At 38.4% G+C, this 27,915-nt stretch overlaps 1 protein-coding gene across 12 annotated transcripts in view; it reads right to left on the bottom strand.

Moving 5' to 3' along the window:
* The window catches only part of CTNNA2 (catenin alpha 2), a 1,156,618-nt gene that overhangs the window by 908,295 nt on the left and 220,408 nt on the right, over positions 1–27,915 (bottom strand). For 4 of the 12 annotated variants that reach the window (XM_071208945.1, XM_071208944.1, XM_071208943.1 and 1 more), the window contains exons 3-4: positions 16,770–17,015; positions 54–249 (exon numbers count right to left, since the gene is read on the bottom strand). The exons of 4 other annotated variants lie outside the window; for them this stretch is intronic. In XM_071208945.1, coding sequence (XP_071065046.1) covers positions 54–249; positions 16,770–16,886 — 313 coding nt within the window. In that variant the 5' untranslated portion in view covers positions 16,887–17,015. The remainder of the gene's footprint in view (positions 1–53; positions 250–16,769; positions 17,016–27,915) is intronic. 4 more of the 12 variants (XM_058278987.1, XM_058278990.1, XM_058278988.1 and 1 more) reach the window with 1 other exon arrangement.

Genomic DNA, 27,915 nt, shown 5'->3' with positions numbered 1-27,915 from the left:
CCACTGTTTGCACACCAATATACGACCCTCGTGAACAATATTGTTCTGCCTACCTTGTTTGCGCACATCCTCTACAGCAGCGACCAATTCTTCTTTGAGATCTTGGCTCTCCTTGGCGATTTGTTCGCCCTTTTCCAGGAAGTTCTGAGTGGCCTGCTCTACAGAAGCAGCCAGAACATGGGCTTTCTTAGACCTCCCTTTCTTTTTACCAGAGGGGCCTTTGTTGCTTGTGTTGACGAGGGTTGTCACCTTAAATACAAAAGAAAAACTGTAAAACTACTCTGCACAACTATCCAGAAATAAAATACCTCCATCTCGTTGTTGTTATTGTTGTTTTTAATCCTACTCCATTAAAATATGAATTCATATCACATAGTCTCATCTTAAGGACAATAAGGGATTATATGGATTTCCATGAAAATAAACAGCTATTTAACCTTTATATAGGTAAATTTTTTAAAAAGTTTATACATAAGTCTGAAAAACAGACTTGCCATAGTTCCAAATTTCCACTTCAAATGGGTTTGTCCTTTCACAGATTGACAAGTAGAGCATTTGCTGGAGTAATCAGTCTCAGGCAGACAAGAAAATGGCAAGGAATGTGAAACTGCCTCTGAGCACTGAGTTAGGAGAACCAGTACCCAGCCCCGAGCCCATGTGCCCGGCCACGGAATAAAGAGTGGGCCCTCAACACCCGATATTTATGTGTCACTTTCTAAGGACTTCCAAAGATTTTTACTACTTCTGATTTCAGCTTATAAAAGCAAAATGGTAAATCCCATCTAAGTGTTTCACGCTCGATATTTAGTCAACCAGCTAAAGTTCCCAGAACCAAAATTAGACTTATATCTATTATGACTCCTTTTATAAGTATCATAACATGGACACAATTTTCAACTACCAAATTTCTTTGAGCACTACATCTAACGCTATTTAATTTGCAAACAAAGCTTTTAATATCTAACAACCTAGTGTCGCCTATAGACTTCTGAACCTTTATTTTCTACCTGTGAGAAGTTTGGGAAGAAAATGAATGCAACTGATAAATAGTCTGCTCAGTAAAAGTGGTCAGTCATCTTCCCCTCTGTATATTTTCATCAGTTTCTTAAGAATGTGGATGCTGCGGTTTACTTTCATTGACATTTGTCCTGGTTGGCAGAGTAAAGATTTTATTACAGGTTATCAAGAAAGCCAGTTCATAGAAAAGTTCCAAGTGCTATAGCTTCTGCTGTTTGCTCTAAATCCCAGGGCAAGCAAAGGGATTAGTCAAAGTCACAATTAATGTCGTGTCAGTTTGTAGGGCAAGCGATAACACCAGAAGGAAAAGTACTGAATAAATGTGAACCAAATGATGCACACAGGTAGAAATAATATCTAAAACAGAGTTAATGCAATATTGGGGGGTTCTCATATCCAGCTCCTATTTGATTGCTAAATAATTAGAGTGAATTAAAGAAAGACTTTATCAGGACATGTAAGTACAGACACTAGACCAAAGAAGAAAGGGAAAATCATTAAGAATAGAAATATCACATCCTGGTGGTTTGGCTGCAAAATGCGTATGCACTGAGGAACACATTGTTTTTCTAGTTCCATCCACACTCAGGCAAATATTAAAGACTGACTGTGTCAAAGGTTGAGTCTCTGAAGGGTAAATTTGTTCTACTCAAGGAGGACTTACTCTAACATGCGAGCACAACACTCTTCCAGGACCACAACTCCCCAGAACAGCCAATCCCTGGAAACAGCACCTAAGTCCCTTGGGCAAACAGAGCAAACATCTCAAAGATCTCAATTTAGACTGGGCACTTCATCTATGAGAGGAAAGTAACCCTGTACCCCCATGGAGATCCAATTCATTCTCATTTTGGACAGATTAAAAGTCTTGTGATTTAATTTCTTAGCCTTCTAAAACCACAAGAAATAGAGGATGGAGAGAGCTGTTAAATTCAGGCACACTTACAGTTTTAGGAAGTGAAAAGTTGATAGTGAATTTACCAAAATCAATAAAGGGCTATATTATGGGTACTTTTTTTTTTTTCGTAGAGGCAAACAAATTCTGATTCTTCCTTTAGCTCACTGTGCATTAATGTATTAGGCATAGGTTAGGTACTGCATATAATAACAAGCCTGATATGAAGCAGAAAAAAAATTATCATGCAACATGACCAGGAAGGTCTTAAGAAATATGTGATTACTTCAAAATGAAGCCAATCAATTGAACATTCTTTTAGCAGACGCTCTCAATTACTCATGGGTGGGAAAGAATGGAGGGAGGAAGAGGAAAAGATTGGAAGGAAAGTTTTGGGCATACATACATGGTCATATCTTAGTCAATTTAGAATATAAGGAACAACTGTCACCTCTCACCACTGGTACTCAGTGCTTTATTGGAGGACAAAGCTCTTAAATTAGACAAGAAAAAAGAAATGAGATATAAAAATATTAGAAAGGTAGACACTAAGCTATGCCATTACCTGTAGGGAATATGACCGTAACAAGCAAATGCAAAGGAATTGAAAGAGAAACTATTAAAAATAAAATAAATAAAAAGAGGTGACCAAATACTAGACCAAAACCATCTAATAGGATAGCAGTAACCAGAGAAAAAGTGCAGCTTTAAATATCCCACTCAAAATGACCATACATTGATATTATCAAAGATAAACATAGCACAATATGGAATACTGTAAGGAGAAAATTATAAAACTTCAATGAAGGACATAGAAGAGGATCTGAATAATAGGGAGATATGCCATATCTGTGGACTCAAGAGTAAAGATGTAATTTCTGTCCAGATCTACAATTGGTGTTCTAGAGAATTACATAGTAAATCATCAGGAAAATCAAGAGTTTTTCATTATTCTCAGTTCATCTTTCTATTGTACTGTTACAAATTAAGGTTTTACTAAATTAGAGGAAGTTTATTTAGGAAATGCCATATAAGATCCTTGCTACTCACATTCTGGCCAGTACATTCACAGATGGGATGGAAATAACAAAAGTAGTTCAGATTCACAGATATATGAGAAAGTATGGTCTATCATCTTAGGTTAAACTACTCTTGGGAATTCTCAATCTAGCCCTTCCTAGGCAAACTCTTTGATTCAAACCCCCTCTCCTACCTGAAGCTGCCATTTTCACTTTGATATTATTCCTTTTTTTGTACTATCCCTTAGGAACTCATTAGTCTCCTCTTGGTTTACCTTTTAATTGAATGTGAAATTGTTAGGGGAGAAATAATCTTGAAATGTGTTATCCTCCACATGCATCTCACTTAACATTGTTAGTTGTATGCTTGCCTTTTCATTCAAATTATGTTTTTTAGATATCTTAACATTAAAAACATATGTAACAATGTGAGTGAATGCTGACCATCTTTTCTATGGCATCCTACGTGTTTAAGCATGTTAAGGCTGAACAAACACATCAAGGCTTTCTGTGTCAGGTGAATGTACAAGAAGGTCAAATGTTTTCCAAAAACCTTATAACTACACGAACAGTTTCTAGCACTGATGATGGATAAAACAAAGAAGAGTAAAGGAATTTGTTGTTCACTCATGAAAAAAAGAAACACTAAAATATTCAGAATCAGAGGATTTTTAGTGAAGACAAACACTACTGAGCTCCACAGCTCTATTAGCCATCTCTCAAGTAAATTAGGGAATAATATAATTATCCATTTTAACAAATTCTGTTTAAGAATGTAGCTGAATCCATGGCTAGTGAGGTAGAGCAGCAGGGACTCATTCTGATCAAAAGTCACAGAAGCAACTCAGTCCCTTGAGGTATAGGTATCTACCTTTAGTCTTGATATCCAGACTGACACAAGATCCTGCATAGGTAGATGTACAGACTTTTAAGTGTCTGCTGAAGCTTGGTGCAGTCTTTTTGAAACTATTTATTTATTTACTTATTTTAAAGAACTTTAGATTATATATATGCTACATTAAAAAAATATAGGGGATTCCATATGCTCCATTCCCTCCCTCTCCCATATTTTCTCACCTTAACAACATCTTTCATTTGTGTGATACATTTGTTACAATTGATGAACCCATATTGAAGCATTACTACTAACCATGGGACTACAGTTTATATTACAGTTTACACTGTCCCGTGCAATTTTGTAAGTTATGACAAAATACATAATGGCCTGTATCCACCATTGCAATGTCACACAGGGCAATTCCAGTGTTCCAAAAATGACCCCATATTACACCTATTTTTCCCTTCATCTCCCCTCAGAATCTCTGCTGGCTACTGCCAGCAGATAAAAGTTCTTCTATTGCTGGAATAACAGTAAGTTTACTCTAGTCCATCATTCATTCCCCAGTCCTAAGGACTCTGAAATCATGATGCCCACTCTGCCTCTAATTGAGAGTGCTTTAATTCCATTGGGCAGATGGATGGAGCTCTCTTTCCTGCAGAGTCTCTGTTCCTTGGGATGGGTGCTGTCCATCTCATAACCTTGTTAGTTGTCCTGGGTGAATTCAATGAACTGGAGAGTAGGTGTTGGAACTCTGCTGAGATTTGGGGCCCAGCTGGCACATGGACAGATCAAAGATTTAAGTCTCTTGGGCATATACCTATTAAGTATAACACTAGTATAGGTTTAAATAAAAGGGGCAGAAAAGCTATGTGTAGGGAAACCACAAATGCATCCAACTCTGTCATACTGAGAAACAACAGTTCCAAGGTCAGGCCCACTGGCAGGGCGCCAAGCTCTTGCGCTATCTGCCCCATCTATTGTGTTTGGACATCTCTAGAGCCCTCAGAAACCCTGCTATTTAAGGTAATAATTACTGTGGCAGTCAGTGAGATCATGCTGAGATGGGCATATGCATAACCTCTGGAATGACCTCTTGACTCACTTTGAAATCTTTTGGCCATAAGAACTCATTTGTATTTACCAGTTCCCCCTTTTGGTCAAGGTCTTTTTCCAGGTGCATTACTAATTGGTGCTTGGTAATAATCCCTCAGTGCCAGAGAGGCTCATCCCTGAGAGTCATCACCCATGCTGAGGGGAAGTCAGTGTGTTTACATGCTGAGTTTGGCTTAAAGAGAGGCCAAATTTTAGCAAAAGGAGAACTTCAGGAGGTAATTCTTAGGCAACATATAATAATAGGCTAAGATTCAATTTCTAAAGAAAAGGTCATAAATACAATCATCATTATCAAGGGCCTGGTGCAGTGGTCTGTCATCCTTAACTAGGCACTGACCCTGTACTCGGGGAATGTAGCAGAACTTCCCAGGAAGGAAATTCAATATTCTTTTCCTTACTGTGTAAATCTCTACCCGTCATGACAATGCCTTATCACTTGAACACATTCATATGCATACCCCAGATGAACCCCCTCCCATGCATTCCCCCATCACCAACACCCTACAGGAATAGTTGTAACCCTTCTGTGGTCCAAATCTTCTCCAAAGATGAAGCCATAATAATGTCATAATAATGACAGTTTAAAAAATAACATATAAAATACAAAAAAATAAATAAATAAAACATTTTTAGACAATATGTTTTTCATCTCTGTAAGATCTGTTCTTACATGCACAGTGAGAATTTCTTCCATATATTCCCCCAGTGTCTTTTTTTTTTTTTTTTTTCCATTTTATCTTCAAAGAAGCTTTAGGTTACAGAAAAGTCACATAGAGAATATAGGGGATTCCCATATCCTCAAGGCCCTCCTCCTTCCCCCCACTCATTAACAACAATTTACATACAAATGGTACATTTGTTACAAATGATGTGAAAATATTGAAACATTGCTATGCTACTGACCATGGTCAATGGTATACAATATGATATACATTTTGGACCTTACACTTCTATAAATTTTAAATGAAATTTAAAATGGCCTGCATCCATTATTGTAAGATCAGGCAGAACAATTCGAGTGCCTGAAAAAGCCCTATGGGGGCAAGAGAGGAGTTTTGTGAGAGTACACGAGGATGAATATAAAGCATGTAATATTACCCCAAAAACATATAGGGGACGACAGACTAATAATGTAAACCATAATGTAAAACATAGGATAACTAAAAAATTTAGAAAACTGTATATCCTAAAGTATGGACCACATTGTAAGCACAGATGTCACCTTGTTTGAAAGCTATTGTTTTAGAGTCTGTACATCAGTTTCAGTAAATATGATATGAATAAGTTAAAAGATTATCGCTGTGGAAGGGAAAAGGTTTTATGGTGGATGTGTGGGAGTACTGTATATTGTATATATGAATTACCGTGATGTAAGACTCTTGTGAAGAGAAGCTCAATAATTAGGAAAAAAGAAAAGAAAAAGATAGGATGTAGAAATTTTTCCAAATCAATATGAACTCTAGATCTAACCTTTAAACTCATCGCTATATTCTATTTTACTAGTAAGGGAACCTGACATTATATTGGGATTCACTTTACAGGAAGTTTTGGATTACAGAGTGGTTCAACAATGGCGGTGGAGGAATACTGGTATGGGATGTTATTGACAGGCTATATATGGTTGACAGGGAGTTATACAGGGCATATGTCCAGGGTGCATGGTAATGTTTAGATATACTCATAGTGGAAACAATTAAAAACAACAGCTGGGGGGGTACTGGGTTCCTGGCCGGGGGGGCTCTGTCGTGGTCCCTAGGGGAGCAGCAGCAGTCCCCCAGGTGCAAAGGTAAGAACCAGGAAGGAATGAGGGTACAACAGTGGGCTCCTGATACTAATGACTATGCTTGTGAGCCTACACGCCTGCAATAAGAAGAAGACCTAGAGCAGCATTGTGCCTGGGAGTTTCCTCCTGACAGCCTTCATGTTACTCAAATGTGGCCAGTCTTGAAGCCAAACTCAGCATGTAGATGCAGTGCATTGCCCCCAGCATGGGACATGACACTCAGGGATGAGCCTCCCTGGCACCAAGGGATCACTACCAAATACCAGCTGAAGATGCAACTAGAAAATGACCTTGAATTAAAGGTTCAAAGCGGATCAGCAGAATATCCCTGTCTACATATAATAACATGACTTTAAAATGCTGTTTGACCTAATGTAAGGGGGAAATGGAAAGGAGAAATGAGTTTATATGGCTACAAGTCTCTAAAAAAGAGTCTGGAGGTTGTCAGAAGGATTGCTCTTATGCACACCTGAGCAGAGCCTCAGAGACAGACAAAGTGGATACAAACCCAGGTAGTGGTTCTTTTGAGGGATAAAGAGACCCACGGGTTCCATGGTCATGGCGAATGGGATTCACTGCCATGTCAGATGGCCCTTCTTTGGAGCTGGTGTTTCTGCATGATGGAACTGGACTCAGATGGATCTCTTTTCACAAGACTTTCATGCTACTTTATTGGAATTGTAGTTGGTGTTGGGGTTTAAGATGTATTTAGGGGATTTGAATCTCTGGACTGACAATATGATAGCCAGGCCCTGAGCCTCAACAGACTTCAGCTCCTACACTCTGATTTATCAGACTTACCCCACTCAGCTAACATGGAGTTGAAGAAGGTCAACCACCACACCATAGTACCTAGAGTGCCTACAACTGAAAGCAGGAGGATTGCATCCAGTATCCATGTGGAATCTAAGCCCCCACTTGACATAGATGTGCAATGGACACAACCAATCCAATGTCCACAGAGAAAATGTGGCATTGGTGTGGGAAGGGTGGCCATGGTGGCTGCTGGGTGCGGGCAATGGGAGGAAGAGATGAGATGGGGAGGTGTTTTCGGGACTTGGAGTTGTCCTGGGTGGTGCTTCACGGACAACTACGGGACATTGTAGATCCCCCCAGGGCCCACTGGATGGAAAGTGGGAGAGTGTGGGCTATGATGTGGACCATTGACTATGAGGTGCAGCAATGCCCAGAGATGTACTTACCAGGTGCAATGGATGTGTCATGATGATGGTAGAGAGTGTTGCTGTGGGGGGAGTAAGGGTGGGGGTGGTGGGGTTGAATGGGACCTCATATTTTTTGAATGTAATATTTTTTTTAAAAATGAATAAAATTTTTTTAAAAAATGACTAATTCTGTGGAGATCTCTGGATTAACTTTCTGCCTTCCCTTACCTAAAACATGGATTTTCTCACATCCAAACTCCCAACTATCACCCAAGGCAAGAATCACTCGAGATACATACCCTCTTCTTTGATCTCCAACAATTTGCAAGCATAGATATTTTTTAAGTCAGAAAGAGGAAGAAAAAGAAAATAGAAAATACAAGTCCTGGTTTTTCAACTAATTGGCATCTCTGGAAGTCAAAGATGCAAGTGTGATAGGAGAGCGACTAGAAGTAAAAGTGCAAATATCAACACATGTAGAAATGGACAATGTGCTTTCAGATGCAGTAATCAGACGAGTCCTCCTTGAGTAGAAGGGTAAATATGAATGAGATGTGAAATAAGGTTTGATAGGTGTAGTGGAATGAAACTTTGAAAAGCTTTGAAAGCCAGGCAAAGGAGTTTAGATTTTGTTAGTCACTGTCAAAAAATTTTAAGGAGACACCTGTTTCTCAGTCCACTGAAATTTTGTTTTCATCCTCACAACTACTGTCACAGAATAACCCATCACTCAATAAGGTAAGGAATAAATTGTCAATTCAAATTATTTTTATCATATCAAACTGCCATATTTAGCCTACTGACTCAACTACATGTTCTAAAAATGTCTCCTGGCTTATTCTCTAAACCATAATCTTTTCCTCCTATGAACTACTACAGCTTTTAAAAAGACATACATTATCTACAACCAAACTTACTGATCTCTGCATTCATCTTTATCTCTCCCTATCTCCTTCAGGAGCTCAAAGACATGAACTACTTGCTTTTCCAAAGTAATAGTAAGCAATAAGGAGGACACCCAGGCAGGTTGTCTTGGCAAATCTGCCAGAAACCAATAACAGTGTAGTTTATCTAAGCTTTACCCATAGAGCAGTCAGGGAATAAAATTAGCACCTTGCTACTCCAAGTGAGGGCTGCAGAGCATGCAAAATAGTATCACCTTGTCGCTTGTTAGAAATGCAGAATCTGAGGCTCCACCTCAGACTTACTGAATGATCCTCAGGTAACTCATGTGACATTAAAATATGAGAGGCACTGAATTTAAGCACACTGGTTCTCCAACTTTATCATGCCTACGAATCACCTAGAAGCTTGCTAAAAGCTTTTAACAAGGTAAAAGTAAGTTCAGGTCTAGGCTGGGGCTCAAGATTCTGCATTTTGGAAACAACACAAAAATTATGATTTATTGGGACCATGATCTTTACTTTGAGAAATATTTCTCCAACAGTCTAACTGAAGCAAAAGATAGCAAGAATGCAATGGCTTCCAGCAGATATACCCTACCTCTCATTCTAGGTGTCTTGACATATCATATGTCCTCAGAAACAACATATGGATGAACTGATAAACTGACTCTTGGTGGGAAGCCAATCTCCTATATAGAGCAATCAAAAGCAACTCAGAAAAGTGAATGTGTGTGGACGTGAATGTGGCAAAGCAAGTAATTACTTGAGCTCACATGAAAACCAATAAAAGAATCAAGAGCCAAAAATAAAGTTGAATTTTCTAGATGCCAGAAGATTCATGTACTTTGTGGTTTTGAGTAGTAAATTTTTGTGGCTTCTACTATTGTGATGCTTTAAAATATTTCATTTTCATGATTTCTCAGCTAACACAAAACGGGGTCTTGATGATCTCAGCAGCTTAAAATTACAAAACAAGAGCTTTTTAAAGTGAATATTTGAAAACAAAATTATTAAATACAAGTTACTTAAGATAAACAAATATTCCTAAAAGAGGAAAATCAGTGTAACTCAAAACAGGCAGGAATTAAGCCTTCAAAAGGTAATATATGAGATGGCATGAATCCTGTAAGGAGAAATCTTCAGTCAGATTTTAGAGATAGTTAAAACACACCTGCCAAGTAATGCGTCAAAATAACGTTTCCCTTGGCTTATTCTTCTTTGACAATCGGATTCATTTATTTAGCAATTATGATTTTTCCTTTCTCCCTTAAAATATATATGAAAAGATCTATGTTCATCTCATGGTATAATCTATTAGAAGTTATTTCCTAGAGCAGAATCTCCATAAGATTCAAGGGGTATGTATGTTGTATATATTGGACAAAGAGGGATACTGGCAAGAGGGATACTGACAAGTTTAGACAAATTTTGGAGAAAAAGTAGGTGATAAAATGGCTTTACTGCAGCTTCATTAAAAGCTAAAGCAATACAACCATATCATAGAAAAGACTGCACCAAAATCTTCTGTATTGGTAATATCTTCCAATCAAAATTCTATACTCTGTTTTAGATTTTTTTTAAAAAAAGAAGTAAGTCATAAGAACAACAATTATTGATGCTTCTACAGATCTTGCTCTCCAATTTTGCTTCAAAAGTCAGAATCAGGAACAATTATCTTTTAATGATGGTAATATAGAGAATTACTCTGTTTTTGGCATTTCCTTCCAGCAATCTGATATTAACTGTGTAGAATTCAGATGCATGTGCACTGATATAGAGATGTGGAAAACAAGTATTCTCAAGCCTTGAAGATGCAGTCTTCTTATTAGGATATATTATATTCCATCAATTCTAAGGCACACCTTTTTTTCACACTTTAACATATCCAAAGTCGGGATGAGCCCTATAATCTAAGGATATTGAAGATAGATTTGACAGTACTTAATATTTTTTTAGAAGTACCTAAAATAAATATGTGATAATTGATGGCCTTTTAGGTTTGATGAAACATGGTAAATTAATCACAAGAAATAAGATCATACAAAGTATCTATTGACAATCTAGTTTCTTCTAGAATCTGCACAACCATCAATGTCTACACATAGAACCAAAGGGAACTGATGCTCAAAACTAAGACATCGAAGCAATGCCAGACATTCACTGAAGGAGCAATTGCTTAGAACGTGGGGCTTTAAACCTGTAAAAGGGCATTGTAATGTCTTTAAAACTCCTAAGTGTTTTCAACCATGAGTGCCCATCAAAGGAAGTGACAGACTGTTTTGAATATCTCTAAAAATTAAGGAAAGATTAAACTATATTCATTATTTACTATTTTACATTTACTAAGGTTTAAACAAAAGAAAAGAATACTAGACAGTTCCAAGGAAGAGCAGAAACAGATCTGAAACCACTGTAAACAAAAAAAATTTCCAAATGATTCAGTTGACCAAACCTCCCATTACCTCCAAATTCAACAAGTCCTTTTACTGCAGTCTTTGATTGACAAAGGCATTTGGTTCGACATTTTCCTTCTTCAAGCTTAATGGCCTCCAATACAGGATGGACACATTTTAGAAGGCACAGTAGACAATCACTGGGAAGTAGGTAAAAATATTGAGACTTTATCTTCTTTGTTTTTGTCCAAAAATATAAAAACAGAATTAAGCCTGGCTCCTGTTTGGCATAAGCATTTACACTGATACCAAGGCCCAACCCTACATCAGATGGTCATATGTCACATACGACGACTGGTATATCTTGAGGGAGTGGGGGGCACAAAGCCAAGTTATCAGCATTGGTGCTCCTATGCGTTAATGCATGCTTATTCGAGGGTATTTAAGGATATTATCTGATTCTCTCTCTCACTCTCTTATTTCTCACACACACACACACACACACCACACATACACACACACTTGTAAAATGGACCAGAGATTTAAGAGAGCCCTGCAAAGAAACAGGAGCTCAAAGATGGTACAAATCACAAGCACAAGAGAACCCTAATAAAATGACATAGCCGACACCCCCCACTACTAATACAAGCTCTTAGCTACATTATCAGGTTTAAAAAAAGAAAACTTAATCAGAGTTGAGAAGCTGAAATATGTTTTAACAGCCATTATTACTAACAATGACTCTTATCCTAGTTTCCCTGCGATATTAGCTATTGACAGTCTAATAATTCCAAGAACTTTAAAAAGTAAATAGTCAGAAAATTTAGCCATTTAAATTATATATTTATATATTTATTTTTGTGTGTGAGAAATAAGTCCATTTTATTTTCTCTAGAATTATTATTGTTAAGGAAGAAGACTGCTAGATGCCACCAAACCTACTTTATTTTCCTCCCCAACGCTATTTCTCAGCCCCCCTTTGAGTTGATGTGGTTATTTGACTGGATTCTAGCCAACAGGAATATAAGCATCAGTAATGTGTACCCTTAAATCTCCTCCACGTTTTTGCCCCAAGCTGACAAACTTGATGTTGAATGAAAATGGCAAGGCTACAAGATAGAAGGAGTCTAAGTCTCTAACGTGTCTCTTGGAGGAGAGCGTTTCCATGGATCAGAAACACCCATTGGGATATTACATAGTGAAAAGAAGGCTTCTATTATAAGTGTCTGAGATTTTGAGGCGTATCTGTTACAGCAGCCAATATTAACTACATCACTGGATTGGTGATAGTTAATAAATAAAGTAATACTTAAAAATTATTATTTGTAGAATTCTTATTAATGTCTACTTTTATGCATATTTTCAAGTGCACATTGTTTTGGATTGAATCCTATCCCTAACAAACTCTTGTTCAATCCTAAGCCCTGGTCTTGCGGGTGTGAACCCATTTCTAAATAGGACCTTTGAAGATCTTTTTAGTTAAGGTGAGGCTGAACTGCCTCAGGCTGGGCTTCAATCCAATAGGACTGGAGTTCTTATAAGCAGTGGAAATTTGGACACCAGAAGAGGCGAGATGGCCACGTGCTGAAAGCAGAGATTGAGTTAACACATTGCAGGCAAGCCACCATCAGAATGCTACAAACTTCATCGAAAACATGGCCCTCTTGACACCTTGAGTTTGGTCTTCTAGCCTCCAAAACTGTGAAAATATAAACTATTATTGTGTAAGCCAAGTAGTCTGTAATACTTCGTTGCAGCAGCACTGGCAAACTAATTTATATATATTTTTAGTTCAAGAATGCACACTCATTTAGAAAAAAATATATACACATATATGTACAAATATTTATATATACACACAGGCACCTCCAAACATGTTTTCTTTCCATTTTAAGGTAATATTATTTCTATTAAAACACTTAGTAGATAAAGTGTTGGGTGCCAGTCTCCTGCTTTTTGATGGAGCTTTTACATATTGCTTTTTATGACTTTGTGTATACAAGTTCCCAGTTTCCATATGGGAAAATTTAAAATACCCAAGGCTCTGTTCTACTACAGTTTTTTTTTGGTTTTATTTATTTCTCCCCACCCCCCTACCCACTTGTTTGTGTTCACTGTCTGCTCTCTGTATCTTGTTCGTTTTGTGCTCTCTCTTCCTGCTCATCTTTTTTATAAGGCACCAGGAACCAAGCCCTGGACCTCCCGTGTGCAAGGAAGGTGCCCAATCACTTCTTGAGTCACATCAGCTCCCTGCTTGCTGTATTCCCTCTTTGTGTGGTCCCGTTGCATCATCTTGTTGCTTCATCTTATTGCATCAGCTCAAGGCATCAGCTGTCACATCAGGGTGCCTTCTTGCTCATCTTCTTTAGGAGGCACTGGGTACCAAATCCAGGATCTCCCATGTGATAGGCAGGCGCCCAACTGTTTGAGTCATATCCACTTCCCTCTACTACAGTTTGGGAAGCTACTCTTCACAACATTTCAATGACCTGGGAATACCTTGTTTGCCACTCAGTGGTATATATATCTCATAACAAATTCGGAACTAAAATCATAATCTAAAGTTTTTAAAGTCAGAGTACAAAGTTTTTCTGAAGGTAAATATCAAACTAAAGACTTTTGATCATCAGAACTATTAAATACGAAATTTCAGGCAGCTAGTTAATGCCCTTAGCAAACTGTAACATTAGCATGCATATTGCTAAATAAACCCATAGACATAGTTGCATGCAATCATTAGGTATACTGTCAAATGTGTTTACAAAATTCTTTTAAAATGTTCTTTGTGGACTTTATATAACCCTCTACTTTTATACAATTTAAGGAAAAGGCAAGTATGACTTCAGCTGAGAGAAATTTATCTGAATAGTTCTTTAAGCTCTTAAATAAGTGAATTGCGGTCAGGGATAGAGTAAAGTCGTGGGAGAAATACTTTTCCTACTCCTTTTCAATTTGAGAGAACATTAAGGACTCACTGTCAAATAGCTGCAGATATTCCAAAAGTCAGGATATCTGCCTCAATACTTCCAGCCCCGATGCCTCTCACTGAATACCAATGAAATCCTCCATACATAAAATCCTTTCCAAGCCTCTTGCCAACCATGAATATTCTTTTTCTGTCTACCCATAAGCCTCTTAAATGATTTATTTCCTTTGAACCAAAATCATAAGCAAATTCCTAGGTGTAACTGAACACAAAGCACTTTGAAATGGACAGGTCTGGTTAGCCACCAGCTCTCACTCCTATTGCCATGGAGACCTGCTCTCATGGGCCCAGAAATTTGACTGCTGGGTGCAGGAAAACACATTCATCAGTCTGAGGAATCAGAAAATTTATTCAGAAACAGATTAACTATGTTCAGTCAACATTAAAGATGACAAGAGAAATAACAGCCCACAGAGACAACACTTCTAATAAGCAAGTCTAAAAGCCTCAAATGAAATCATAGTCGCAGCACAGGTGACTCTGTTCCTTTATCACTATGCTCTATCTATTCCTACATGCTTTGCTAAAGCTAATATATATTTCTTTAAGTATACTGGTTAGTGGCAACTGACAGAAGGAACAAATCTGAAAACAAAGAAGCCACATACAAATTCTAGTGCAGACCAGGAGATTTTAGCCTAAATCATGGTGACTTCAAGTTAAAAAATAGAGGAGAATCAAATTAGCAGGCTTTTCAGAAGCAAGAGCACATGGTTTCAGATTCTTTATTCTTACCTAATGACTTAAACGGATTTAAAGAAAATTCTCTAGCAGGAAAGTAAGAATATAAATATCTTCTTATCAAAAAGCGATTTGCTCATTTTCTCAAACTTTTTGTAGTAGCCATTAAATTTATTCTCTCTCAGAAATTTATTCACTCACAGAGAAAGAGAGAGAGGAAAATACAGGGTAAATTCTTACCTTAAGTATTATGGCTTTGCATATGACGTATACTTAAAAATATTTAACAAAATTTCAGATTCTTATATCTATGATGTGTTTGAAATTTAAATTTCAAGCCAGCTTCTGGAAGTACTGACAAGATCTTAATAAAGTAAAAAACAAAAACAAAACACTAGGCAGAATTAATATTAAAATAGGAAAATACAAGGCTTTAGCATTTTTCAGGACAGAGCCAACATTACTTGCAAGGAGTAAAACATGGAGGCCCAAGGAGTTATCTTCAACATAAAGTTAAATGAAATACAAGGGAAAATATGTTTCTTTACTAGCATATATAAAAACAATATCATCCAAAAACACTATAAAAAACATCCCAACACATTCTTCTCCTTTCTATTGCTTAGTTTCTACTCTGGAATCAAAATCAATCATAATAATGATGCTACTTTGCCATCCCCTTAATAGAACCCTAAACACTAAGAGCTCTCCCAATATGCCCAATTCATTACAAACAGAGCACACGTATTGAGGATGAGGAAAGGAAAGTATCATCTCTATTATTCAGATAAGGACCTCGAGACACTGAGAAATCTGCCTTCCAGAGGTCATAAAGCCTGTCAAAGAACAAGAAATCAGGCTTTATTTGTCCGACACTTGCAGTTTATTCCTCTAAGATAATGCTCGACATATCCTATGCCTCATTTAGTATGCAGTACAAATTTCCAAAGACCAAAAACAACTGTGTTTATGACAATAAAACTGATGTGGCTGCGCAATTTCATTAGGGCATTCATGACATATCCCTTTTAAAAATTTACCTCGTTTTTCAAAAAAAAAGACTTTTATCCTCCACTGACATTTTCTGATTTTGATATGTAAGTACACATTATCATTCTCCGATTAAAGTACAAATACAGCACCAAACTACTGGGAAAATGCCAATGACTTACAAAAGACCACACTGACATTTTACTGTGGGGTCATCCTCTTTATGGATGGAATGCCAGCCTTCCACTTGACTGCTCCATCATATTATCTAGCTGCATTTCTTAAGCGTCACTTCCCAGAGGCTTCAAGGTGTAGAGAATTGTTGATGAAATAAAGGGGTATATGAGCAGGTTATAATTTTGCTTGTCAAGATTCTTCTTGTGAACCTTTATTTGGACAATTCAGAGAAAAGAAAGCAGCTCCTTTTCTAATTCAGTATATCATTTCTCTTGTAAAAGCTGTATTAGAACTTTTGAAATTGCAGAAAGGGGTCTGAATGATCAACACTGAAGCATTCAATTTTGCAGAGTGAAATGTCAGTAAAAGGAGGAAGCATGTGGTAGTGGAAAGAACACAAGCTTTGGGACATGTCATTTCCTAAGTGGGTATGAAATTACTGAATCTGAGGCTCAGTTTCCTACTTTGAAATATGAGCATAATATTACACACTTAAGAATGTTATATGGTTTAAATATGAGAGCTTAATCATTTAGCTCTATAACAAAGGGGATGCTGAGAAAATATACACCCATGAGGGAGAAAGAGCTCTGGACATGTGGTCAGAATACCTGAACTTGAGCCTCAGGTCAGCCATTTATTATCTGTGCAACACTGAGTAGGTCAAGTAAACTCTCTGGGCCTCCTTTTTTCAGCTATAAATTAAAGATTACAATTGATCTTCATTATTCCCAGATTTCATATCTGAAAATTAACCTACTCATTAAAATTTATTTGTAACCCTAAAGAAAGCTCACAACACTTACAATTACTGCAGGGTAGAGAAGAATTTGAGTCACACAACATGCACATCCCCAGACGTCAAAGAAGGCAATGATCTGTTTTCTCGTCTTTTTCATATTGTAAACCAGGGTCCTTTCCATGGTGTGTTTGATGCCAACTTTTTCACATTTTCATACTTTCTTTTGATGAATTTGCTATTTAAAATGACCCCCAAGTGTAGGGCTAAAGGGTTGTCTTCTGTTCCTAAGCACAAAAGGACTATGATGTACCTTAAAGAGAAAATACAAGTGGTATATATGCTTAGTTCAGGCATCAGATGCAGCATTGTTGCCCATGGGTTCAGCGTAAATGACTCAACTGTGTATTTTAAATAAGGCATCTTTAAACAGAAACACACATAAACAAGGTTATGCATTGATCAGTTGATGAAAATGTTGTGACCGGAGCTTCAGGAAACTATCTATCTTGGTAGTTCCCCCAGGAGTATTAGCTAATTCAGTGTTCTTGAAGATTTTATAGAAAATAACTAATGCAAATAATAAGAATTAACTTCCAGTTAAACTTTTACATTCTATATGCTGTGATTATAAAATAAAGCTCTTGACTTCTAATTCATGATAAGTTTTTTTGTTTTATGTGCCCCCCACCCTGAGATGGCTCCCTTGTCTTTTTGCACATTGTCTGCTCGTTTTTTCGCTTGTTGTCTGCTCATTGGGTTTTTTTGTTCATTGTCTGTTTTTTTTAAGGAGGCACCAGGGCCTGAATGCAGGACTTCCCATAAGGGAGGCAGGCACTCAATGGCTTGAGCCTCATCCACTCCTGTGTGTTTGTTTTTGCTCATTGTCTGCTTGTTGTTTTGCTTGTTGTCTTGCCTGCTGTTTTTTCTTCTTGTCTGCTCATTGTTTTTGCTTGATGTCTGCTGTGTTTTCTGCTCGTTTGTTTGTGGGAGGCAGGCGATCAACTGCCTGAGCCATATACAGTCTCCATGATGATAAGTTTTACGTACAAATATCTGAAATCAGTTCTCTGGATCTACTGAGATCAGACTGAGATAAATGAGAAAGCATTAATTTAACAATTACTTTTCTGATGTCAAAGGAGCTAAGAAAGGAGTATGACAAATCTCCTTTTTCTGAGATCTTTCAAAGCAATTTAAGTTACTTACCTGACACTTCCCTGGGACTTAAGGGGAGGCTTGCTAATCCGCTGGGGCCACTCCACACTACCGCCCACGCATCCTATGGAATCCCTCCTCCTGTTGTATTCTTTTTAAGATAATGTACCCTTTTTTTGGTCATAATACATCTTATAAAATTCTAATCTGAAAATACCTGTGTGGTATCATTAAATGAGCTTTTTCACCAAGTCTAAACTTTTTGTTTTAAGCAATGAAAAATTCACATGTATTTTCTTTCCATTTTTCTACGCAGAATGTGGAGAAAGTCCCACAATTTTTCAAATTAAATATTTTCATTCCCCAATGTTATATTTTTAGCAATAAACTAGTGATTTTGAAAAGCCAGGGCTCTGCTGAGGCAGGAAAGCTTTGGCAGGTGTTTAATTGGACTAATTAAGCAACATGCAGTCACTTCCGGTTTTTCACTTGCTCTTTGAGAATGCAGATAAGCAGCACAACTGATTGTTTAATTAGACTCTTTAAAATTGACTCACTTTTTATAACCAAGGAATTTTTTTAAACTACAAGAACAAATAACACAGAATAATGTTCTGAGGATTTACAGATTTTTCTTCTTGCTCTAACCACTATTTTTAATTTAAATTTTATTTTTTGTAGTATTTTAATAATACTAGCATAGGAAATCAATGGTAATGAAATGTACTCCATATATCAAATACTACATGCCTTGCTGCTATCACTGTTTTCTGTAGCAAGAAAAAGATGTATCTTTCTTCGTCTGACCCGCTTTTATGAAAAATTGATACATTTTGTTGGCATAAGGATCAAATCTGAAAGACTGCCCTCATAGAGCACTATAGCCAATTTAACCAACAAGCCATAAACCCTCTGTGTTTATAAAACCGCAGCTGGAGAAAGGCAAACCATTCTCCAATTTTTATTCTTCTCCTACCTGTAGACATTAAGAATGTCTCAGAAGATCCATTTTAAATCAAAATACTGCAAAACAAAATCCAAGTCCATCTTGGAGCCCTCAAACATAGTCTACGTTTTTCTGGCTGATATGAAAAATTAAGAAAATATAAAACGAAATGTGTATTTATTTATGATCTATGTCTGTTTATATGCCCTTGAGAAGTATAGTAGTGTGGATATATTAGAATAGTTTAGAAAGATGGGGCTAGGGCTAGGGCTAGGGATGGGATAGAGATGAGAGGTAGAGGCAATGGTAAAGCAAGAGAATATGCAATGTAGATTTGAACATGAAATTCAACAGAAGTACCTTTCAGTATTTTCTAATCATCAGGATTATACCAATCTTCTGTCAAAGGTTAAATGTTTAAATTTGTCATCTGCAAATGCAAATAGCTTCAGAGAAAAGGTGGTACCTGCTAGTTCAATCAGCAGCCACCTGCTAGCTACATTGTATATGGCCAGTGTGCCTCGGCCCACAGAAGCACACTTTCACACCTCTGCAGTTGGATCCCTGCAGACCCGCAGATCACCTGGCACAGGGAGAAACCCCCAGGCAGTGGGATTCCCCTGTTCTTCCTCTGTAAAAGCAATCGCTCCTCATCAATCATCACTGTGTTTTAACCTTCTTCCTGTACTGATGGAACATCTTCCAGCCAGCATAGGAAAAAGAGGGACTGTAAATGGTCTACAGTAAGTCCAGGGCTTATACAGATTTTGCAGAGAATAGAAGCGAACACCTGACACATTAAATAGGAGGGGATGTTCATAATACAATTCACTGACCATTAAAAAAGGAAAGATAATGTGAATGGAAAAAAGAGGACAGAGATGACAGGAGCCAGTCTTTTACAGTATTTTGGCTAGGTTTTCTTAGAATACTCAAATAATTGTAGTTATGAGATCCAAGGAGAAGCTCTTAGATCTTACCCAATGCCAAGTTTTATGCTATCTATTTATTAACATTAGAATGTTGGACAATATGATCTAATTTTCACCACCTGGCCCTTCCACATATAAGGAAAGGAAAGGACATTCTCTCTTATCGTTTTTTTACTAGATGTTTACTCAATTTGGGGGATGGGGGTTACCAAAGTACTTTATTTGAAGGAGTGGAGCAGGTGAAAGACCTTAGTAGATGCTGATACAACTTACAGAAAAGGTACAGGTAAACCCTACATGCATTCCCTTGTTTAGTGGCCATGGAAGTTACTCCCTTCCCTCTGAGGAAGTCAGCTGAAGGGTGAAATCTCACCATTGCTATATCCCAGGGTGTGCTTATCAAAGAAAGACTCTGCCAAGCCAGAATCTGTGGCCTCACCTTACATAATTTAGTTACATGGCCACCAAATTCTTTGATGGAGATCACCTACTCCTTCAGGCAATGCATCTCACTGAAGTCATACAAGCAGTAATAATCACTTTTGTCAGTGGCCAGCTTTTGACGTTCGAATAGTGACTGATTCATCCCTTTTTCCAAGTGTTTATCATGCACACCCCATTGCATACAGCCTGCTCTCCCAGTTGCGTAGTTCTGGTTTCTCGATATCCTGAAGGAAAAAGATTCAGTCACTTCTTTGGTTCTACAGCTTCATAAGTTTCTCAGAATGTTCTCTCTCCTCAGGAGACTAGTAAAGAAAACATTTGGCCAAGTCCTTCAAAGCCACATCATCATAGTCAGAGTAGTAAGATGTAGGAGGCATGGAGCTGCAGCTGACGTGGCAGTTAATGGTGGCCTTTGAGTCCTGGTTGTAGTTCTGGTGTCCACACAACGGGGATGGGGCTGTCATGGCTGGTGGCTGGAGGCTGCTCAAGTGGCCAGCTGAAGGGGTGAGGACTGGCTTCCGTTCAAGCACTGTTGAGGCTTTGATGATGTTACCAACGTTATGCCACGGAGGCGAATTAACCTCAAATGGGTTTTGCTTAAAGCCCATAGAAGGGAGGCGGACTTGGCCCAGTGGTTAGGGCGTTCGTCTACCACATGGGAGGTCCGCAGTTCAAACCCTGGGCCTCCTTGACCCGTGTGGAGCTGGCCCATGCGCAGTGCTGATGTGCGCAAGGAGTGCCCTGCCATGCAGGGGTGTCCCCAGCATAGGGGAGCCCCACGTGCAAGGAGTGTGCCCCGTAAGGAGAGCCGCCCAGCGTGAAAGAAAGTACAGCCTGCCCAGGAATGGTGCCGCACACATGGAGAGCTGACGCAACAAGAAAAAGAAACACAGGTTCCCGTGTCGCTGACAACAACAGAAGTGGACAAAGAAACAAGATGCAGCAAATAGACACAGAGAACAGATAACTGGGGTGGGGGAGAGGGGAGGGGAGAGAAATAAATAAATAAATCATTAAAATAAATAAATAAAGTCCACAGAAGTCTGCAGCACAGCCATGGCTTGTAACCAGATCTGACTCTCTCTACTACATCATTCTAGCTGGCTGTCTTTCACTTGAATAGAAAGATTGATTTTGACTATTTGAATAGGGATAAAATTCAAAGAGAGTGAGTTATCATAGCATGCTAAAGCTGAAAGATATGTATTATTTTAGACTTGCAATTATAACTTCTAATTACCATGAACACTTGTGCAGCACACTCTCTGGGTATACACTGTGTAAAATATATGCAATCAGAGTGTTAGACCAAAGCTTTCCTAGGGTCTCTCCAGCTGTGACTTGTTAGGTGCTGGGTTGCCACTGAGTTGGCAGAAGCCAGAAAGGCAGGTCCCACCATGACCAGGGAATGGGTACGACAGCATAAAGGGTTACACAGACAAGCCACTCATTCCTGATGAGCGGCTCTTTATTTAAAGTGGTGCTAGCACTGGACACTTTACAGTAACTTACACCGAGTCTACTCCATCCCCTTAACACCTGACAAAAGCAGACCATCCCCGTGTTCTCGTGACATTTCCAGAGAAGTTACCAAATAAAGCAGGAGAGCAGAGTGACGTACTTCCTGGGATACAGAGAGCGTGCAACCTTAGCACAATATTCAGTTTCCCCAACCTGCCCCTTCTGTACCTGTAGTCCCCCCTGGAGGTGTCACTTGTCACACATTTGTCAGTCACAGTTCAGTGGGGGCCATCCAAGGTTGGGATGCTTGTTGAGGAATCCCAGGCTGCCCCTGGAGCTCTGGACTCAGCAAGGTGGTGTTGACACTATGATTGCTATGATGCAATCGTCCTTGCATGGCTGAGACAGTAGCTGACGGGTCTGGAGGCACCATCCAGGCCTCCCAACCCAGCAAATAGAAATGTTGGCAGGAGCTGTGCAGGGTTCAGCTCCCTGCACCTGGGCTTTAGTACAGAGGTCTTCAACACCAAGAGAAAAGAGGAGGGAAAACTGCATTAAAAGATCAGTCCTGGGAAGCGGACTTGGCCCAGTGGTTAGGGCGTCCGTCTACCATATGGGAGGTCCGTGGTTCAAACCCCCGGCCTCCTTGACCCGTGTGGAGCTGGCCCATGCGCAGTGCTGATGCGTGCAAGGAGTGCCCTGCCACGCAGGGGTGTCCCCCGCGTAGGGGAGCCCCACGCACAAGGAGTGCGCCCGTAAGGAGAGCCGCCCAGCGCGAAAGAAAGTGCAGCCTGCCCAGGAATGGCGCCGCACATGGAGAGCTGACACACAAGATGGCGCAACAAAAAGATACACAGATTCCTGTGCTGCTGAGAACAACAGAAACGGACAAAGAAGATGACACAGCAAATAGACACAGAGAACAGACAACTGGGGGGGAGGGAAGGGGAGGGGAGAGAAATAAATAAACTAAATCTTTAAAAAAAAAAAAAAAAATCTATCCTAAAAACTGAACCAACATAGCAGGGTGCGAGAAATGCTTGAAACTCACTGGTATTTATCTCCTGGACACAAAGAGTCATACACATTAGCAGCAAGACCCAGTTCCACAATCAATGCAGTAGATATTACGCTTTATGGATGCCTCTGGCTCCCATTCTGTAGACCTGGAATCTGGACAGGTCTGCAGTACTCATAGGGATTCCCCCTGAATCAGTCCAGGTATCTCCTTTTTATAAGCAGGCCTTGTCTTCTACATTGCACCATGGCATAGCCAGGTATAGCTTATGAAAAGGTAGCCACTAACTGGGTGACACTCCAGCCTTCTGAAAACAAAGTCTACTTAGAGGATGTGGGAAACTCTTTTTAGTAGGGAGTATTTATATATGTTTGTATCCAAACAAAGAATAAGATAATAAAATTCTAACTTGGTATATAAAATTCCACTATTTGATTTTCCTCCCATCTAGTTTTCTCTTCCTTCAATGGATCACCCAGTTTGAGCTCTCTTGTTTGCGACATTGAGGTCAACGAGTAAAAAGGCAATCTCCATTTAGAAAGGTCTCTGTAGGCACCACGCTCAACACTTGATAAACAACGCAACTGAAGGGCTTCTCTTCACAAAAGAGGAGAAAGTGTTGCCAAAGAAAGCAGCAGGAATTAAAGAGGCCCGTACTCTAATCCAGAGGTTCTTAACAAGGGGTCCATGAGCATGAATTGAAATGAAAAGTAGCATTATTTTTGTGGAGACTTGTTGGTGCAGGTGTCATATATTTATTAAATAATACACAGTATAATGTGGACTTAGTAAGTGTTCCGTAGTTTTCACCTGACTAGCAAAGCGGTCCGTGAAATGAGAAAGGTTAAGAAACCCTGCTCTACTCTGTAAATAAAAAAGGCATCTTGACACAGCCAATATGATTTGTGAAGGAACAGATGAGAGGAAATGTGCAAGGGAGAGGGAAAGGATTGATCTAACTGCCTTTTCCTTGGCAGAAAACTCTTATTAAGGGACTACCAAAGCAAAAGTAAAGAAAAAAAATAAAGGAGCTTTAGGTTACAATGTTCATCTATTCTTTTATACTTTGCCTTTTTTTATTTCATCGTATTTACTTCTCCATTTCCCTTTATACTAATATATAATCCCCTCCTTCAAATTAAAATTTTAAAAGGCAGTTTTACCTTTATTGAAATATTAAAGTTAATAAATATGAAACAGCAGAGCAATTCAAATGAATATTACACTCAACTGAATCATCGTGATTTGCCACAAGCCAGATGTTTACATTAGGCTACTCATTTTCAGTCATCAAATGTTTATTAGACACCAACTATGTCTATGTTACAAGCAGAATATGGGGCAATGAGTAAACTCACATGAACAAAACAGGCATTGTTCCTGGCTTCATGGCATTAGAGCTCGTAATGGAGGAGAAAACTTTAACACTAGTAAATATGTAATAGGAATCCTAACCAGAACCATAGAGGAAAGAGCCTGTATGCTTTAAGAGAAAAGAGAAGAGAGAGTGCTGCTTCAGAATCGTCCGGCCAGGAAAGACTGTGCAATTAGGTCAGGTGATTTCCAAGATCTGAGATTCCAGAGCATCTGCTTGGACTGTTCCCTGCCGATGTATCCAGTCAGGATAATTAAGGAAATGTCTATACTCTAGTGTAATTAATAACTATTTTAGAGCCCAGGCCAACTCTTTAACGAACTGGTGCTTCATCTTAATCACATGAACACTTTGGCGAGCATATCCCTAACTCACATCACAACCTCAAACATAACAAATCAAACCAAGGCTTATACCTCAGACAATAAAACACCACCTGTCCCACCTACTCACTTTTGATATCTGGATTATTAGTTGTATCAAATTAATTGACTTCTGATGGAGGATGAACTCATGCCTATCCTACTCATCATTATTCTCCCAGGGTTTTACATGGAACATGGACCAGAGTAGACATTCAGAAATGGAAGATGAATGAATGAATTACACATATGCCTCCTAAGTATTTATGTGATTTTCCTTTTAGAAAACAATCAAATTCAAATTAACCTGCCATATGAAAATCAAGTAGATATTTTATTCTTCAAACAATCTATTCCCATTTTCTGATTTCTTTGTAATGATTTTGTTAAATTGGGGGCCATTTCTGTGCATTTATAGTATTATTTCAAAAACAGAAACATTTTACCATTGTATTACAAAATAATTCCTCAAAAAGGCAGCATTATTTCACATGCTCTCTCAAATATATTAATTTGAAAACTAGAAAGTACAATGATGATAGCCTAATTTTCAAATAATGAGAATCATCTGTGATTTGAGGATCACATTTGGACATTTTCAATAGAAGAGCTGCTACATTAAAAGGATGTGACGTTTTCTCTTAGCCAAAATTATTTAGTACCTATTTACAAGAAAGCTATTTGGTAGCTAGTATTTGGAGAGTAAATAGGTGTCTGTGTGTGTGTGTGTTAACAATAGCATTCTTCAAGCAATTCATTACACTACAAGACATAGACACAGGATCTCAAGCTCACATGTAGAGCAGAAATCTCTAAACATAGAATGGAGAAAGCACATGACTGCAAACTACGTGACCCAAGCTTAATGAGCAATATCTTCACTTCAACTAGAAGCATGATGTGGTGTAAGTTACGACACCTTTTTGGGCCAATTAGAGCAGTGGAATAAATGATTTATTTTAACTCTTAAATATCATATTCATCTCTTGACGCTCTTCTCATTATGCTACACATTATGTACATCATTCTATTTGGACTTTCCTTTACTGGCTCTTAAGCAATATTAAAAGGGGGGGAACTGTCATAAAATTTAAAAAATATTATTCATTCCAGACAAAAACTTTGACCATACATTGGCATAATCACTCAAATTAAAATACAGTTCCTCTTTAGATACGCATGTGTTAACTTCCCTGTTCTTTAAAAACTAACAAACGAGGCAACAAAATAATATCCAAAGAGAAAGAGGTATGTCTCTTGTAGAAATGACATGCCTGAGGTTGCATCTTCAAGTCACAGCTTGAATTACACGAGTACTCCTTTACATCAAACTCATGGATAATAGTAGCAAGAATTCTAAAGCAGGAGAAAGTGGAGATGAATCATTTTTATCTCTGTTAACTACCTGGCTTAGGGGAAATTTTTAACTTTCAGAATTAATGAACCAATTGAACTGAAAACTAATTTATTAGTAGTGTCAAATTTTATAGTGGGTACAACATAGTTCTCTCATATCCACAGTATATTGAACATGATCGCAGCAATCTCTATTGGGTTTTATTACTAAGAAATGAGATAATTCCTCTATCATGAAGGTGGGTCACATACCTTAATTAATGCACTTGCTAACTTCACCTGAGAAGCAATAAATATTGTGTCAGGGAATAAACCAGAGTATGTAGTAACCTGTGAAGGAGATAATAATTTTACTACAGGTAGAATTCAATAAGCCGTCTTTTTTTCTATGTGGAAAAAATTATTCCCCAACATCCCCAACAACCCTGACCCAACAGATCATTCTAAAGTTTTAAAGCCAGTTATTACTCAAGAGATTCCAGAGACCTCATATTTTGGACAGCCAAGGCATCTAAGAGGCATGATCAGCCCAGATTTCCTGGATCTACCAAGACCCCATTACTACCTTGAAGACTTTGCTTCTAGGTCAGATGATTAATTTCTTCTGACTCAGGACCACCTAAGTGTTTATTCTAAAATGGAAGGCAGGGTCGAGTTTAGGTCTATACTACAGGCTCTCCCAGTCCCATACAATCTCTGAATTCTCCCACCTGTGGGCCTGCCATCTCTAGACACCTGCCTTGCCACAAATTTTGACACTTCAAATAACTTGCTGTATCTCACTTTCCAGTTATCCTTTGACTACATTTGTTCTCAATTTTCTCCTACCATGTAACCAGTGGTGGTTAGAGCAGGCCTGGAATCACAGTCATTTTAAAAAATCACCCCATAGAAGATATGACATTCCTCTCTAGTTTCCACCAGATCTTAGCAGAGAGCTGGTCAGGCTGCCAGTCACCAGGGAAAGCCCCCCAGGAGCTTCTCTTAGCAGCAACTGCTCCTGCATCTTCCTTGGCATAGACCAACCAGGCCTTCACAAGATGACCTCAGCTCTGCTTCTCCTAAGAAAATGCCAGGCAGGAGCCCTGTCGCCAGGACTTAGCTGAAGACAGTACCAAGAGGAGCACCATGGCTTCTGCTGTCTCTTCACATAAAAATAAAAGCCAAAGGAGGAATAAGAGAACTGAGCCAAAGAGTAGTATGAAAAGCTCCACTTGAATGCAAGTCAGGAAGCTCACTTATTCCTAAGGCAGCCTGTATGTTTTTCCCCAGTTAGTATTTACTTTCATCAAAATAAGGTACTTATTTTGAAAAGAGTTTAAATAGTGCTAAAATGCTTATACCAAAACCAGCATTCTCCTGTAAGTCCCTGCTTTCAGCTCTTAACTCTTTCTTTTGCTTTTCCTCTCCAATATTTCCTAAATCATAAGAAGGGACTGTATTACTTAATTCATCAAATTTTATACATTCCCTATGACTTCTTATGATGTTAATGATTTTAGCACTCTCTGTCCTCCTTCTTTCCAATATTATATCACAATTTTTCTTAAATCCAGAGTGAGTATTTTTACCACTATAATTTTGTCAGTGTTGTCTACTTCTGAGAAAACTCATATGATAATGTTTTTCTTGTATCTCCTTTTTTCCTTGAAGTTAATTATTTGCTCATTTTAAAATGTGATTAATTTTTTTCTGAATTCTTGGTTAAGCCTTCCTATACCCTTCCACACAAACATCACAGTCTAAAAATGCCAGAGCATCCTGACCTCCAATTCACTGGACTGCTGCTTTCTAAGGCTGTTGTACATGTTAGGACTTGAGACTTTCTACCACTTTTCACTTTTTTCTACATTTTGAGAGTTTTTCTTGAGGCTATATTTCAAGTTTTACTGACTTTTAAATTTGGGTTTTCATATATTTAATTTCTAAGATTTTTTTCTCTTTTCTAATGATTCCGTTTTATTTGGAGCCCTGTTCTTATTTCAGGGAGTAAAATCTTTTATTTCCTTCTGTTCTGCACTTTTTGCCTGCTTCTTCATAATGGCATTTCAGAGTATGTATGTTTCCGTTCATCTTTGTTTTCAAATGCTGGTGATCCTTGTCTGTCAATGTTTAAGAGCAAATTACAAAAAAAACTGTATGAGAAGCTCTGTGAAGGTAT

Source organism: Dasypus novemcinctus, chromosome 17, assembly GCF_030445035.2.
Source record: "Dasypus novemcinctus isolate mDasNov1 chromosome 17, mDasNov1.1.hap2, whole genome shotgun sequence".
Taxonomy (NCBI): Eukaryota; Metazoa; Chordata; class Mammalia; order Cingulata; family Dasypodidae; genus Dasypus; species Dasypus novemcinctus.
The sequence above is the reverse complement of the archived record's forward strand: the minus strand, read 5'-3'. Positions and strand labels throughout refer to the sequence as shown.